This window comes from Antechinus flavipes, chromosome 1 (genome assembly GCF_016432865.1).
Source record: "Antechinus flavipes isolate AdamAnt ecotype Samford, QLD, Australia chromosome 1, AdamAnt_v2, whole genome shotgun sequence".
Lineage (NCBI taxonomy): Eukaryota > Metazoa > Chordata > Mammalia > Dasyuromorphia > Dasyuridae > Antechinus > Antechinus flavipes.
This window is the reverse complement of record NC_067398.1, coordinates 707,870,690-707,886,128: the sequence shown is the minus strand read 5'-3', so window position 1 is coordinate 707,886,128 and position 15,439 is coordinate 707,870,690. Positions and strand designations below refer to the sequence as shown.

Below are 15,439 nucleotides of genomic sequence, written 5' to 3'. Positions count from 1 at the left end.
TCTCGCCTCGCCCCCAAAGCCCCCACCCACCTGGCCTGCCAAGGTGCATTTTTCTCTCGGGTCTTCTGAAGTTTGGAGAGGCTCCCTCAAGTATTTGTTAATAAGTCACATGAATATAGGACTTTGCGGCTGATAAAAGGTTTTCCTCACATTTTTAGAGGGTTTTAAAGTTTACTCAGCTCTTTGTTCACAACATAAGCCTGTGAAGTGGACATGGTGAGTAGGTCGTTGGTAACCGAGGAGAGCAGCTTCACGGATGGATGGGAAGCCAGACTGGAGAGAGAAGCAAGTGGAGGCATGGAAAGGAATCTGGCCGGCCGAGGGAGAAGAGATAAAGGGTGATAGTGGGGAGGGGGAGCAGTACCGGGAGCCTGGAGTCAGAAGGAAAAGACCAGCTGGAATTGGATCTTGGTGATCAGCCTCAGTTTTCTCCTACGGATTAGGTGGTGTTTCTTGAGAGGAACAGGGGGGATGCTGGGTGGTTTGAGGAAGGATGAAAAAGTCTGGAAAAGCTGCTGCGGTTGGGAGAGGGAGATTAGAGAGGAAGGTGGAAGGGATTGCTTGGCAGCAGTGAGGGCCCAGTTGTGAATATCTGACCCAGATTTGTAGCTTAACACAAGTTAAGTTTGTTAACTTGTTAGCACAAGTTTCCTGAGCAGAATCAGCAGGTGGTGGGAATCATCCAGGGTTGAGACATGGCCAATTGGGATGTGATTTCTGTACTTTGCCCACAGCTGTCCTCTCAGTCACGGTCTCCTTCCAACAAGAGATACTGCATATAGTGGCAAGAATCCTGGACTTCGGATTTGTCGGTCCTTCCTCTCTTCTTGACCTTGAGCAAAAGTCTGCCTCTCTCTGGGCCGCAGTCCCCTCATCTGTAAAGCGCTTGCCATGATCTGATTCGGTGAAAATCCCTTTGTTTTAAGTGTCAACACCGTACATGTGATATACATGGCAAGTGCCACCAATAAATGTGGAGAATCAGTTTGACTATATCGTTATCCTCACTGTTAAAATATTTATTTCAATATTATTTGGCAAGAACTAAAAATCCTGGAAATGTTAGAATTGATGACTTACATAGACCCCACCCCTCAAAATTATTTCCTGGAAACTTCAGAGATATGGCCCCACCCTTCGGACGAAGAAATCTTTTGGGTTAATTTAGGAATTAACTTCTAAGAAGATTATGAGGTTGGTGGTTTCAAAAGGGGACGGGACCAATCTGCAGCTGCGACAAGGTGCCACATGTGTGATTCACCATGTTTCAAGCTTTCTTCTTGGCTGTGCTTTATGTTTTAGACCTTTTTTGAAGGCTGGCAGGGTTAGTTTGAAATCCAATGCATGTTCACAATAGGTAATTTTTTGGGAACGGTTCAGAGAGGAAACCAGAGTTTGTGTACAAAGAGGAAACCCAAAAGTGTGTGAGTGTGTGTGTGTGTGTGTGTGTGTGTGGGGAGAGGGGAGATCTGAATAGTTTTGGAAGATGTTGCCATTGAGGCCAACACAAATCTCTTGAAGTTCAACCCGGAGGAGCCTTTCATGTCTTGCTACTACTATTGCTTTGTTTTCTCCTCTCTCATTCCTCTGACCTTGGTAGATAAAGATAATAGTGGTCCACCATGTCTCTAGAAAAATCTTAATTATCTCGATAGATTTTCTTCTTCCAGTTCCCCTTCTGCCACTTAGGACTGCTTGTTTTTAAAGATGGGACGTGAGTGCAGGCCAGTGACATAAGGCTCGGACAGACCCGCAGAGCAATGACCTTGACCGCGTTTGCACTCTCCTCAAATTGCCAGGGCTAATTAACTTGGGCTTCACCAAACTGGAGCAGACACCAGCTTTTGGACTTGTGCTAGAACGAGCTGTGTTCCGTATTAAAGACACAGAATCATGTGTTTGAAGTTGAAGCCGAGCTAGGGAGGAAATCTGACCGTTCTCGATGTGCAGCCCGAAGCCGGAAGAGCACACAGATGAGCGAATCCTCTTGGTGCTCTTTTGCCTGTGTGACTGCTTGGTGATTGCGTGCGCTGGGGCCGAGATAAGATCAGAGTCCTATCTCTAAGGAGGTTCTAGTCCAGTATGAATAATAAGACAATGATGAATGACAAATATCTGAACTTAAATTCAGTAGAGGAGTGGCTCTGGACTCGTGATTTCCTCGGCCTGTGGGGCCTGGCATTAAGTAGCTGCTATGGACCAGGCCCACGCTGGGTGAGGGCAGGGGTTAGCAGCTACACACCAGGGGCTGCAATAGCGCCTACTTGGCACATAATCAAAGAAGGTTTTTATAGTTACGGGTACAATAAAATTGTATTTGAAAAATGCAAAACCCACAAATTTGCTGGCCCTTGGTATTTATTTCCCTTTCTCTGTAATTTAGAGTCTTAGTGACTGGCTTTATATGCATTGAGAGGTTGCCCTGCTACAGGACTGATCCGAGTGGGAGCTGAAGAAGCCGTCCAGGCCTTCCGGTCTCTGAGGCTAGTTCTCGTTCTCCTGTGAGACGTTGCCTCTCAAGAAAGGCTAATAAATTAAGTGCGTGACATAGTGGGGAGAATACTGGACTTACTGGTAGGAGACAGGTGTACGCTCCTTTCCCCCTTGGTTTCCTTATCTGATGTAGGACTTGCCTCACAAGCTTGTTGAGTCTTAAAAAAGACACTAAATTTATTAGAGACAGCCGTGGAGGTGTCAGTTTTTAACAATTTCTATCAGAAGCCTTCCCATTGGCTTGGCCGGCTCCTACCCTGAAGAGGCTTGGGTGGCCTGTCAGGCCTGCCAGGTGATTGCCGTCTCTCTCGTGGGCAGAGGATGTTCCCTGGGTCTCTGCCTAAGGCCGACTGAGCACATGGGTCATTGTCCCCATTTAGAAGGTGAGGAAACAAGCCAGAGCTGGGCCCCCCTGTGCTCGGCCCCGGGGCCTTGGGTTATGTTTTTGGTTGTTCCATGAAGACTCTGCGTGTGAGAGGAAAAAGCCACGGCCTCCATCATGAAAAGGGCAGCGATCTGTGTTTGGGGGCTGGAATTCAGCAAATCTAGAGTTTTCTCCCCCGAGATTTCCCTGTTAGCTCTTTCTGCTGTTCCTGTCTGAGCTGTAACCCCAGGTAACCTATTTCCAGGGAGGATTACCGGAGAGCCTCAGTAGCCGGCCCAGCCTGATCAGGCTCGGAAAAGGAGACAGCCCACCCTGGGCAGCCTGGGGAGCCTGGGCAGCCTGCCTCCGTGGCCACGGGGGCGGCAGCAGGGCAGCTTCTTCATGCACAAGCTTAGCTGTTCGCGCCTCCCACGGCTGCAGAAGGGAAGGAGTCTCAGCGGGCGGTCCCCACAAACGCGGCCTGTTTGCTTGTTTGACAGAGACCAAGCCAAACTTCTCCCCCAAGGGAACTGATCAGCTCCCCGGGGTCCGGGGTTACGCTTGGTCGGCTCGGGGGGCACTCTTTGGGGCCCCTGAAGAGGAGGAGGCTGAGGGGATGGCATCGGAGGAGGCGTCATCCGGGAGCTGAGGCTGAGTGAGGGTGGGCAGGAGCCGGATCTGAGCCGAGCCACCTCACGCCAGACGGACCGAATTCTTGCATGTCGTTTTCCTATGGGTAGCTAGGTGGCAGCATAGAGCACGGGCCTGGAGTCAGGAAGCGCTGAATTCAAATCCAGCCCCAGATGCGTACTAGCTGTGTGACTCTGGTAAGTCACCTCTCCCTGTTTGCCTCAGTTTCCTCATCTGTAAAATGAGCTCGAGAAGGCAATTGCACCTGAAGTTTGATGTCTAGGATGGTCAGTTGACATCCCCTTTCTAACGGCGCTGACTGACTAGATTGGGAGAGAAGGGTAGAAGGCTTCCTGGACATGGGCTGTCTGGGGCCTGTCAGCACTCATCAAGTGCCCTGGTGGTCAGCGAGCCGGTCTGGGGGCTCCAGAGAAGGGCCTGGGGAGCTGCTGGGCTCCGCCCTGCTTGAAGGCTCCTTGTGACAGGCCCCATGGCCCCCTCCGCTGTCTCCTTGCTTACCCCGTGGGCTCCTCTGCCGAGCAGGGATTACCAAGGTCTGGAGCCCAGGTTAACAAGGCGACTTTCCCAAGAACTGACAGTCTCCAGGTTGATCCTTCTGGGCTGAGGGATTGTTTTTAAGTGAGCCCCGATTACTTCCGCCCCAAACAAATAGGACCCTTTGAGCCCCGCCACGGCCCAGGCCCTCGCCCTTCCTGCCTGCAGACCAGCCTTTAGTCGGCCTGCAGTGTGCATGGAGCTCTGCTGCCCCCTGGAGGCCACCGGCCGCCATGACCAGGCTGACAGCCCTGGGGCCCGCTGGGTCTGAGGCGCTGCCCAGGTGCTCCCCGTTGGTTGTGGGAGACGGTGTCGTGTCCGGCCCAGGGCTGACCCACATGCCCAAATCTCTGTGTCCCCCTTGGCTGCTTTCTCAGCAAGGACCTGCCCCTTCCTTCTGCAGCTCGTTTTACAGATGAGGAAGCTGACCAGCGGCAGGGTGAAGTGACCCGTCCAAGGCCGAACAGCCAGATCATTTCTGAGTCCTGCTCTGTGCTGGGGAAGGAGTCCTCCAGGCTCCCGGGCCCGAGTCCTCCAGGCTCCCGGGCCCGAGTCCTCCCGACTCCCGGGCCCGAGTCCTCCAGGCTCCCGGCCCCTCCTCCCAGCCAGTGCTCCTTCCAGATGTTACCCTCGTTTTCAGAAGAGCCCGAGACCGATGTCCCCGGGGCAGCGCCCGGTTCGAGCCTTGGGCACAACAAAGAGCTTGCGGGTTGCTGGGCCTGTGCCTGTAGATTCTGTGCCAGACGCGGTGGAGAAACGTGGGCTGGCACTGAGCAGAGCAGGGCGAGCCTGGCAGAGAACCACCCCTCCCAAGTTTGTGAGGCTGTTGCCTTGTAGCACAAGTGCTGGGCTGCAGGACTGGGGTCCTCTCCATCCCTTGAGCAAGGGGAGGGTCTGGCCGGGGTTATGCAGCTCATAACCAGGGGTTATGAATTGGAGTCCAGACCTTCCGGCCCCCACAAGACGCTGATCTTTATCCCCTTCTGGGTCACAGCAAGCTCTATTTTCTCCAGCAGCCTCAGGCTCTTGAGTCTCCTGAATCTCTCCACCCGCCCCCTGACACTGTGACCTGCAGAGGGAGCCGTGCGTGGGGGCAGAGGCCGGAGCTGGGATGAGAGGCTGCCCAGCGGTACAGAGGCTGCTGCTTGGAGGGAGGGGCCAAGGAGGCCACGGCGGAGGCCTCAAGCAGAAAGCCAGAGGGGAGCTCAAGGGGAGCCACGTTCGGTCTCAGAGACGAGTGAGGAGAAACACCACGGATGCCACGGGTGGCCTGTTGTGCAGCCTCCTAGAATCTGGCCGTAAACAAAGGAGTCACGTGAACTCTAGACTTTTCCCACATTTTCCTTTTTCTTGATGAGGCAGTTGGGGTTAAGGGACGTGCTCACCTGTGCTCCATCCACTGCGCCCCCTAGCTGCCCCCTAGCTGCTCCTTTTCCCCACATTTCAGGATCAGGGACTTTTAAAAAGTTCAGTGTGTGTAAGACGGGAGTAGCTTCAGAAGGTGACTGTACAATTGCTGTCTAATTACCTGGGTATGGCGAGGCTGTCGGGAGAGCCGTGCCATCAGTTTGGAACGAGCTTAGCCGTCAGCAGGGTCTTCCTTGGGCCCACCCAAAGTTCTTGCGACACTGAGTCTGCTTATTCTTTTAATCCCCTGGAGCCCACAAATCTGAGGTCGGTGAGCTTGGAAGAGACCGAGGGGAGGAAAATGTGGGCCAGGGAAGGAGGACCACGTGCTCGCTCGTTCACTGGTGAACAGCCGGCAGAACTGGGCCTGGGACTGGGTTTCCTCGTGGAAGAAAAATGGCCGCCCTCTCTGTCCTTCCCTCCCAGGCAGTGACCCTGGATTCTTGCAGACGGGGCGACTTTTCCTTGTCAGTGTATCCACGCAGGCGGCCGGGGGTTATCGGGCCTAGCGCTGGGCTCGGCTGTGAGTGCTTCAGGGAGCGCAGCTTCCCGTAAGGGCTTTGGAGCTTGTTCTGCCAGCACCGAGCGCTAGGATGCTGGAGCGGCAGCAGCGGCTTGTGCCCCCCAAGGCATTGGTCACCTGTGTCAGTGCTCAGGCGATCCTGGATGTTTCCGGAATCAGCGGGGCCTGCTTTCTTATTTCTTTCTTGAACTGAAGCATAAATAAGCCACACACATGTCGGTGGTAAGCGTAGAGCAGTCTTTCGGCCTTGTCACGTTGCTTAATATTAACTGAGGCTGCACGGTGTCCCGTATGGGGGGCTGTTACATGAGCCATAGGGGCCTGGGGCCTTGTCCTCCCTCGCCGACCAGCCCCGGCCTCCAAAGCCGGAGCCCTTAGCCGAGCGGAATGCTCTCAGGCGGCCCCTGACCAGTATTAATGCAGCAGGCGGAGGCCTTGGTGCTCTCATCGGCCACAGCCCAGTCCCGCCATTCATGCCGGTGGCGTCATCCTGGGATCATGTGTGCTCCTAAAAAGGAAGACTCCAGCCTCGTTGGCCGTCCTTCTCAGTGTTTCTGTCCTTTTTGTCTCCTGCAGGTGTGGCAGATCCCAGAAAATGGACTCACCCTCTCCCTGACCGAACCCGTGGTGATTCTGGAAGGCCATTCCAAGCGGGTTGGCATAGTGGCTTGGCATCCAACCGCACGCAATGTTCTGCTCAGCGCAGGTATTCCTTGCTGCCAGCTCGCTTGGCTGCCCTCTGCGGGCACGGGGCTGCTGAAGGCTCCATTCCCTTCTGGCAGAAGGCTGGCTCTTTTTTTCAGTTCCTCCCTGTCCAGAGCTCTGGGCCACGGCTGAGTGTTCCCTTGCTGTCATTGAACAAAGACCACCCCCTTCTAGTGTCTCCTTCATCACTGCCACAGTGCGCCCCTTTATTATTAACATTGATTATATAATTTTTAACATGTTACATAGCAGGTACATTGCGCACATGGTGATGATGTCTTGCTGGAAATAAGTTCCTGCTCATTGCCCCGTCCCATGTGCTCATATCCCGACAACGACAGGCTCTCCGAATGCTTGTCAGTCGTGGCATTTTAGGGTTGCTTATTTCTTAGGGTGTCATGGTTGACAGTTCTAGTCCTCCCAGATTAATTTGGGGGTTCTTGTCCGTTGTCAGTTTGCTCCTTCCTTTCTCTGATTGAAAATGAGATCCATTGTGAATCAAAACGTAAACTTTTTTTTGTCTTGTATTCATTCTCAGAAATAACTGATCCCCTGCCTCATTTGAGACTGTTGCCACTGATGGCGAGGTCCCCTTTCCCTTTGCTGAGTGGCTTCCAGTGGTGGTTCAGTCCCTGCTTCTTTTCTCTGTAAACACTCACACTCACAGACGTGCACACACTCACACACTCATACACACACACACACACACACACACACAGACACACACATATACATACAGACACACTCACACACATACAGACACACTCACACACACTTGCACACAGACACACATTCACACACACACACACACACACACACACTCGCACGCACACAGACACACTTACACAGACACACACATGTCTTTAGTGCTCCAATGTTTCTTTTGCTCTGAAGATAAAGCTCGCTGTCTCAGAAAAACTCCTTTAATCATTCAAGAAATATCCAACTGAGTCAATAAGAACATTGGATGGTTCAAGCGTCGCTGGCTTCTCCTTCACAAAAGTCCTTGTTTTGAGACCAGAGTAATCGGTCCTGCAGAATTAGAAGAGCTGGGAAACCCTTTGACACCATCAGGTTCCCGCCCTCCCTTTTACCGTTGGGGAAATGGAGGCCCAGAGCCTGGTGATGGAGCCCTTCTCCTTTGCAGTTCCTGTGACCCTTCCTTTTCTGCTTGAGGCTTCCCTCACGCGTGCTCCCTCTTTAACGGAGGATGTTCCCTTCAGGTTGTGATAACGCCGTCATCATCTGGAACGTGGGGACGGGGGAAGCCCTCATAAACCTGGATGACATGCACTCGGACATGATCTACAACGTGAGCTGGAACAGAAACGGGAGTCTCATATGCACGGCTTCCAAAGACAAAAAAGTGAGAGTGATCGACCCCCGCAAGCAGGAGATCGTGGCTGTGAGTATGGGGCCGGGAGCCGCCTGCCTGGGCGCACACGCTGCTCCCCCCACCCCCCACCCCCATTTCTGATGTGACATCAGTCAGTTCCCGTCACTGCCTAGCGTAGTGATGGCAGCTGTCGGCACCTGCTGTCGCCGTAACATAAGTGGGAACCCTCCCGAGGCAGCCGAGCCGTCCCGCCGTGGCTCGCAGGGTCTCCCTGGGGCACCGGGACGCCCCTTCCCTTGGGCTCCCTCTCTGCCCATCTCTCCTCACGGCCTTTTGAAGGAGTTACTCATGTCTCTTTTTCATTGGAGTCTAAACAGTGGAACTCCCCACCCCTCAAAGACAGTCATTGGATGGGAATTGCCCTTCCCTGCCCCCGCCCCTGCCTCCAGACCCCAGCGAGGGCCCGGCCTTGTTTCTGTGGGTTTGGGGGCAGCCTCGCTGGGCTTACCCCGTCCTACGCCCGGTCACGTTTCTCGGTCCCTCCCTCTGCCCGTGCCATGAGCTGCTGTGGTCGCCTTCCCGGGTCACGGACCCCCGAGTCCAAGGGCGGGAGCGGCCCGATGGTTCCCAGAGGGGCTGGTCTCGTTAGTGCCGGTTTTGGGAACGTCTGTCACGGCTGCTCAGCATCTGGGCCGGGCCGGGGGCGAGGCGGAGTGAGCCCTGCCACCTGGGGGGGAGGGAGCGGGGCTGCCGGCCCAGGACGGGCCCCGGTTTCGTACCTGGGCTGCCCCGCCTTCACTAGGCCCTGAGCAGCAGCCGCTCCCCGGGGCCTCCTCCCGCCTGCCCGGGCGGCCGAGGCCTCTCCTGCCGGGCCGTTCTCGGAGGCCGCTCCTGACTCTCCTTGGTGAATGTGTTTCAGGAGAAGGAAAAGGCCCACGAAGGAGCCCGGCCCATGAGAGCCATCTTCCTGGCGGACGGCAACGTCTTCACCACCGGTTTCAGCCGCATGAGTGAGCGGCAGCTGGCTCTCTGGAACCCGGTAAGGCCCTCCCCAGGCCCCCCTCCCCCCGGCCCCTGCTTCTGCCCTGCAGCAGGTGCCGGCAGGGTTCTTTGCTGCAGACAACGTTAGAGCCGAGTGGGACGGCCCGGCCACGGCGGCCGTCCCTGGGAGGGGCTCCCACCTCCCCAGCGGGTCAGGGTCTGTCGGAGACGCGCCCAAGGGGGTCCTCTCAGGAAAACCGCGACCCGGAGAAGGAAGAGGCTCCCAGGCAGGGCCGCTGACTGCCCGCCCCCACTCGGCCCGGCTGAGCTGCGCCGGCCCGAGCGGCCGCTCTTAACCTTCAGCTGTTTATTTGCAGAAAAACATGCAGGAGCCCATTGCCCTTCATGAAATGGACACCAGCAACGGCGTCCTGCTGCCCTTCTACGACCCTGATACCAGCATCATCTACTTGTGTGGGAAGGTGAGCGGGCGTGGGCGTGGGGGGGGGGGCGATGGTGTCTGATCCATCCTTGTTGCTGGCTCAGTCTGGAGGAAAACGCCCTTTCTCCCTTCCCCCAAGCACGGGGAGGACACTTTCCCTCCCAAAGTGTGCCTCCCCTCCCCCTACCGAGCACAAGCCCCGCCTCCTCCCCCCAGCCCCCCGGGCCTCGCCTTCACCCTTGGGCTGGGACTCCGCCTCCGATCCCTCGTCTCTGAGTGGGGCCAGAGGGCCGGGCCACGCCCACTGGGTCCTGGGGCTCTGACTGACTCAGGGAATCCGAGTAGTGATTGTTGGTTTGGCCTTTCCCCCCAGATTTTGAATATATGGGCTCATGTGTCCGTGTGTGTGACTAGTGTGAGGGGCTGTTTGTCTCTTTTCCAGCCTTAGTCACTGAAGGGGCTTCACCTGGTCTGACTGAGACGCTTAAAGACCTTAGCTTAAGCTCCCAGGGCCTCCCCTGCGTTCTAGACAGTTTCCAGGCCTCCCCTGCGTTCTAGGCTGTTTCCAGGGCCTCCCCTGTGTTCTAGGCTGTTTCCAGGCCTCCCCTGTGTTCTAGGCTGTTTCCAGGCATTCCCTGCATTCTAGGCTGTTTCCAGGCCTCCCCTGTGTTCTAGGCTGTTTCCAGGCCTCCCCTGTGTTCTAGGCTGTTTCCAGGCCTCCCCAGCTTTCTGGGCTGTTTCCAGGCCTTCTGATGCCATAGGGCCTGGGGAGCCCAATGGCTCTGGAGGGGAGGGTGAGACACGTGACCTGCCCAGGCCCCTCCCCTTCAGGTCATGGCGTCACCTCCTGGCCAGGTGTCTTCAGAAGCCTCTTGTCCCCACGGGGCCAAACAGAGCCCCCTTCCTATGTGACCAGCCTTAATTCCCGTTTTCTTTTTGAAAAGACAAGAACCGTGTCCCACTTAAACATCCTGAACGCGGACTAAGGGTCTGTGTGGCCGCTTCTTCCGGGGCTCCCGGGGCCGGCCTGATTAGCGGGCCGAGCGCCGGGAGAAGAGGTGCCCCGCCCACTGGCCCTCGCCCGCTGACGGGACCACGGCCTGTTCTTGCCCCCGCAGGGAGACAGCAGCATCCGCTACTTCGAGATCACGGATGAATCCCCCTACGTCCACTACCTCAACACTTTCAGCAGCAAAGAGCCCCAGAGGGGCATGGGCTACATGCCCAAGAGAGGGCTCGACGTCAACAAATGTGAGATTGCCAGGTAAGAGGCCGCCCGGCGCGGCCCCCGCGCTCCCCGCCCCCCACGGCCCCCACCCAGCGCGGTCCCTGCGGCCCCCACGCTCCCTGCCCGGCGCGGCCCCTGCGGCTCCACACTCCCTGCCCGGCGATTTTCCTTCTTGTCTGGGTTGAGTTGATCTCACGGAGAATCGTGCTTTGCCTCCTTGGCCCCCGGCAGCAGGGCCCCGAGCACTGAGTGCGAGGTGCTGTGCCGGCCATCAGGAGATGGGCCAGGATCCCCCGGGGGCCGGGCTCCGGGCTGAGCCATTGGAACGGTCCGTCTTTGGGACCCCAGTCTCGCTGCTGCCCGCCAGCTGCCCCTTTGTCATCCTAACTGGGGTAGAAATTCTGCCAAAAGGGACAAAGGGGAGGACCAGGCTCAGGAGCAGGAGGGCCTTGGTACAGATCTGGCCTCGACACCGGGGGGTGTGACCCTGTGCTTGTCACTTCATCGCCATCTGCCTTAATTATCTTATCTGTAAAATGGAGCCAGGGGAGGCACCACCTCCCTGTTGCTGGCTATGTCAGAGTGCTTTGCAAACTTAAAGCACCAATAAAAGGCGGCTATTTGAATAAAGGGGGGGATACAACCTGGGTGGTCAGGCTGGCTGGGACGCTCAGTGGCGGGCTCCTGGCTGTGTGACCCCATCGTCTCTGGGCGTGGGATTGTGAAGTGGCCTTTACCTCGTTGATCCACCCTCTGAAAGCCTTGTTTTCTTGCGCCCCGGGTTTGACTGTCAGTCAGGGCGGGTGCTGAGGGCGGCCTGGAGGTCTCTGGGGGTCAGGATGGAGGAGTCGGGGCTTTCTTTGCCCGTGAACATCAGTAAAGCTTGAGCAGCCACGGGGCTCTGAAGAGATCCTGGACTTGAAACTGCAGCTCCCCCGCCCCCTCCTGTCTGTCTCTGGGATGGCGCTGCTGCAGCCTGACTCCCCCCCTCCCCCCCTCGTACCCCTCCCGCTCCCCTCCCTCGGCACGGCGGGAGCTCTGGGGGCACGGTGGCCGCCCTTTCTTGAACATCTTTCTTTTCCTTTCTTTGAAGATTCTTCAAACTCCATGAGAGGAAGTGTGAGCCCATCATCATGACTGTTCCCAGGAAGGTGAGGGGGCTGTTTCCGGGCAGTGGGTGTGACGAGGCGGCTCTGCCCCGATGCCCGGCTCACCCACCTTGCTTCTCTTGCAGTCCGACCTTTTCCAGGATGACCTGTACCCAGACACGGCGGGACCGGAGGCCTCTCTGGAGGCGGAGGAGTGGTTTGAGGGCAAGAATGCCGACCCGCTCCTCATTTCCCTGAAACACGGCTACGTTCCTGGCAAGAACCGCGACCTCAAGGTGGTCAAGAAGAACTTGCTGGACAACAAGCCCGCGGTCAACAAAAAGGGGGGCCTGATAGGCCCTGCCAAGGGAATGGCCGACGGCGTCGGGGCCATGGTGAGTGGGTGGGCCGACAGGCCCAGGGAGGGTGTGGCCGCCGGGGCTGGGGCCACCCCAACCTAGACCACGAGGGCCAGAAGCGACCTTGGGCAGGTCATCGAGTCCATCAGCCTCATCTTACAAATGAGGAAACGGGCTGGTGGAGTGCAGTGTGGGGTCTTGTTGGGCCCATGGCCCCCCCCATGGTGGGGTGCAGGGAGGAGAAGTGTCTGCAAGGACTGAGACTCTTGGGTGTGTAGTGCAGGGCCCTGCCTCCAGAAACCCGTAAAAACGCTCCTCCTTCCAGTTTCCTCCTAACTGTCGGAGCTTCCCCCGTCCCTGTAGTCCGGTTTCCCAAGGCCCGCGGGACCGTGCTTTCATTTCTGTTTTGAATATCAGAGTTGGGCCTTTTCCCCACTCACGAAGCCGTGTTCCCGACATCTCACAAGCTCCCCTCTGTCTTCTCCTTCCTTAGCAAAACGAAGCCAAGTTGGATGAGATCCTGAAGGAGATCAAGTCCATCAAAGACACGATCTGCAATCAAGACGAGCGCATTTCCAAGTTGGAGCAGCAGATGGCGAAGATAGCCGCGTGAAGGCCCGAGAGTCGGGAAAGGGGGCGGGAGGCGTGGGAGGCCGCCAGCCATCGGTCACCTTCCCCCGCGCACCAGGGATCCGCCATTTAAAAAGGGGAGCTTTTTATCAAAAGCCTTTCTGATGTTTTAAGTGTTCCGTGACTGTTTGTTGAACTTTAAAGAAACAAAAAAAAAAAGTGCTACTTTTAAAGTTCCAGATATTCTGAATTTTGGAAACCAAACCATTCAGATTCAGTGTTGTGCCCGGCCTCTTTTTAGCATTATCGTTGTCGTTGTCGTTGCAGAATAGGGACCAATGGATGCCACGTCGCTCTTTAGAGTTTGTTTTTTTAAACTTGCCAAAACCAAAAGTAGCTTTTTTCCCTCTGTATTTTGCTACTTTGCAGTATTTGTGTGTGTGTATTTTTCCTTAATTTGAAAGGGACAGCACTGTGTATGTTTATAAAATGAAGATAAAATATTATTTTATATAAACATTCATCTTAGAACAATCAGAGCAGTAGCCACTTTGTGCTGCCTCGTCTGTGGCACGAAGGGAGTCGGGGAAGGACTTGGCGAAAGGAAGCCGGGAGCAGTGCCGGGAGCAGTCCCGAGGGCGGCCTGGCCCGCCCTCCCGGCCTCCCCTCTGGGCTCCCGGGACGGGCCTCTTCTCGTTGCCCTCGGGGGAAGCCGGCCGGTCCCCCTTCTCCTCCTCCCTCCTGCTGTAGACGCGGGGCCGGGGGTCCCAGGCCTTGGGCTCTCGGCTCTGCCCAGACTGGCGCAGGTGCTGGCATCTTGAGCGTTTCTTACTTGAAGCATCATGTTTTCAGGTTCGGGGCTAGTGCCCGGCAGGCGTGGGCGCCCCAGGACAGACGTGGGTGAGCGGCGAGTGCCGCCTGCCCAGCGCTTGGGCACCAACCGCATGAAACTCCAAGGGGAGCATGGATCCTGTAGGCTTGACTTTTCTGTTGTTCGCTGTCTTGCTCTGATGACGTGCCAGAGGGAATTGTCTTTCCACTAACCGAGCGCCCTTCCCTTTGCTAAGTCCACACATACAAGTTACTGTACTCAGGGCCCCCTCCCCCTGCATTTTGTTCTCCCTCCCCCTATTTCAAACAGACTTCCCATTAAGCTTCTGAGATCCGTGGAGATGGTGCTTGATGCATGTCGGAGCGAGTGGTCTGTGACACGAGTGAGAAAGTGGCTGCGCCCGGTGGGGCCCCTCCTGCCCTTCCCGCCCCCAGCCCCGCATGCCTGCATGAGCCGGCACACTCAGCCTTTCCGGGGGGCGAGCTCAGGGCAGCGGGGACCGGCCGCGTTCATCTGTCTCATAGCGTGGGGAGCCGGGCTTCTGCGGAAGGACTGAGTGTCTCAGGTCGGGCCTGGAAAGTCTGCTGGTGGGACGGCAAAGGGAGCTTCGGGGGCGCTGGCGGGGTGGGGGCCGTGGGGACGGGCCGGGGCATCGTCCCCCGGTGTACGGAAGTGGCTGATGAGGCGTGTGACAGGGAAGCAGTCCGTGGAGCGACTGGGGTGCGGAGAGGTGCGTGCTGGGCCGGGCCTGGTCAGCCTGGGGCCCGGCGCTCGAGGGAACGTGGTTCTGAGGTGCGAAGAGGGCAAGGAAAAGTCACTCTGATTTTCATTTGTTGCTTGTGTCTTATTTAAGTGAATGGATGCCTAACTAGGCACAAACAGTCAGTGCCTGAAGCCGGGGGGGCGGGAGGGGAGTGCGCGGGGATGGCTGGTTGTTTGTTTTCTTAAGTTGTGATAGCCCAGAGGAGAACCAGTGAATTATTCCACGATCGGCTCTTATAGAGCGGCCATAGTATTCTGTCAAAATATTTGCTTCCATTTTCAACGATAAAATCATTGATTACAAAATTGTCTCCGTGTTTATTTCCTGCCCCCGCTGTGATTTTTGTGGCCGCCGCCTCTGTTCTGAGAAGCGGCTCTCGGGCTTCCAAGAACGCCGGCTGCACTTTTTCTCTGTTAAGGGTAAGTATGAGGGAGGAAGGGAGGGAGAGAGAGAGAGAGAGAGGGACAGTTGGGGAGACAGGGAGGAAAGGAGCAAGAAACACGAAGCAGCCAAGTCAGCATTTGCCACACGGGGGCTCTTTGGACCACGGGGTGGGGGGGCCCCAGCCCCGGCCTGGAAGCCCTAAGGGGCCAGTGTCCAGGGTCTTGGCTGCGAAGGCCCCCTCTGCTGCTCTCACCCCGATGGCTCAAGAGAGTTCTGTGGGGACAGATGCAGGGTCAACCCTGCCTTGGTTCCACCATCTGTAAATATGAGGGACTGGACCTCTGAAGTTCAAGCAGGGATCCAGGGAGAGGAGGAACATGGGATGTCGTGGCATTGCTGCAGAGGATGCTTCGCTGGGCGGCCTGTTTCCTCCTCGCCCGGTCGGTGCTTTCTGTGCAATCTCTCAGAAAAGGATGTAGCAGGACATCCTCCCCCCCCCCCCCCCCCCCCCCCCCCCCCCCCCCCCCCCCACCGTTAGTCTTGGTTTGATGGGATGGATGGCGGTACAAACGGCTACTCTGGCCCTAATATCTGTGGCTGCCTGTGCTGGGGCGGGCGCGAGTGAAGGGTCGGGCAGGGCCCTTGGGATGCTCTGAGGGTCAAATGTGGCCGAAAGTGGGGCCGGTTCGGAGCCCACTCGGCTCTGGGCCAGGGGGTGTTTGCCTCAGGGAATCTGCTGGCCATGGGCGCCAGACGGTCGGGCAGAGCTCGTCTGGGGA

The 15,439-nt window shown here is 56.8% G+C and overlaps 1 protein-coding gene across 2 annotated transcripts in view; it reads left to right on the top strand.

Annotated features, from left to right (window-relative positions):
• CORO1C (coronin 1C) overlaps positions 1–14,581 on the top strand; it is a 98,445-nt gene extending 83,864 nt beyond the window's left edge. For both annotated transcript variants that reach the window (XM_051972976.1, XM_051972977.1), the window contains exons 4-11: positions 6,549–6,678; positions 7,901–8,082; positions 8,933–9,052; positions 9,372–9,476; positions 10,555–10,700; positions 11,758–11,815; positions 11,899–12,147; positions 12,605–14,581. In XM_051972976.1, coding sequence (XP_051828936.1) covers positions 6,549–6,678; positions 7,901–8,082; positions 8,933–9,052; positions 9,372–9,476; positions 10,555–10,700; positions 11,758–11,815; positions 11,899–12,147; positions 12,605–12,724 — 1,110 coding nt within the window. In that variant the 3' untranslated portion in view covers positions 12,725–14,581. The remainder of the gene's footprint in view (positions 1–6,548; positions 6,679–7,900; positions 8,083–8,932; positions 9,053–9,371; positions 9,477–10,554; positions 10,701–11,757; positions 11,816–11,898; positions 12,148–12,604) is intronic.
• Positions 14,582–15,439: the final 858 nt, after the last annotated feature.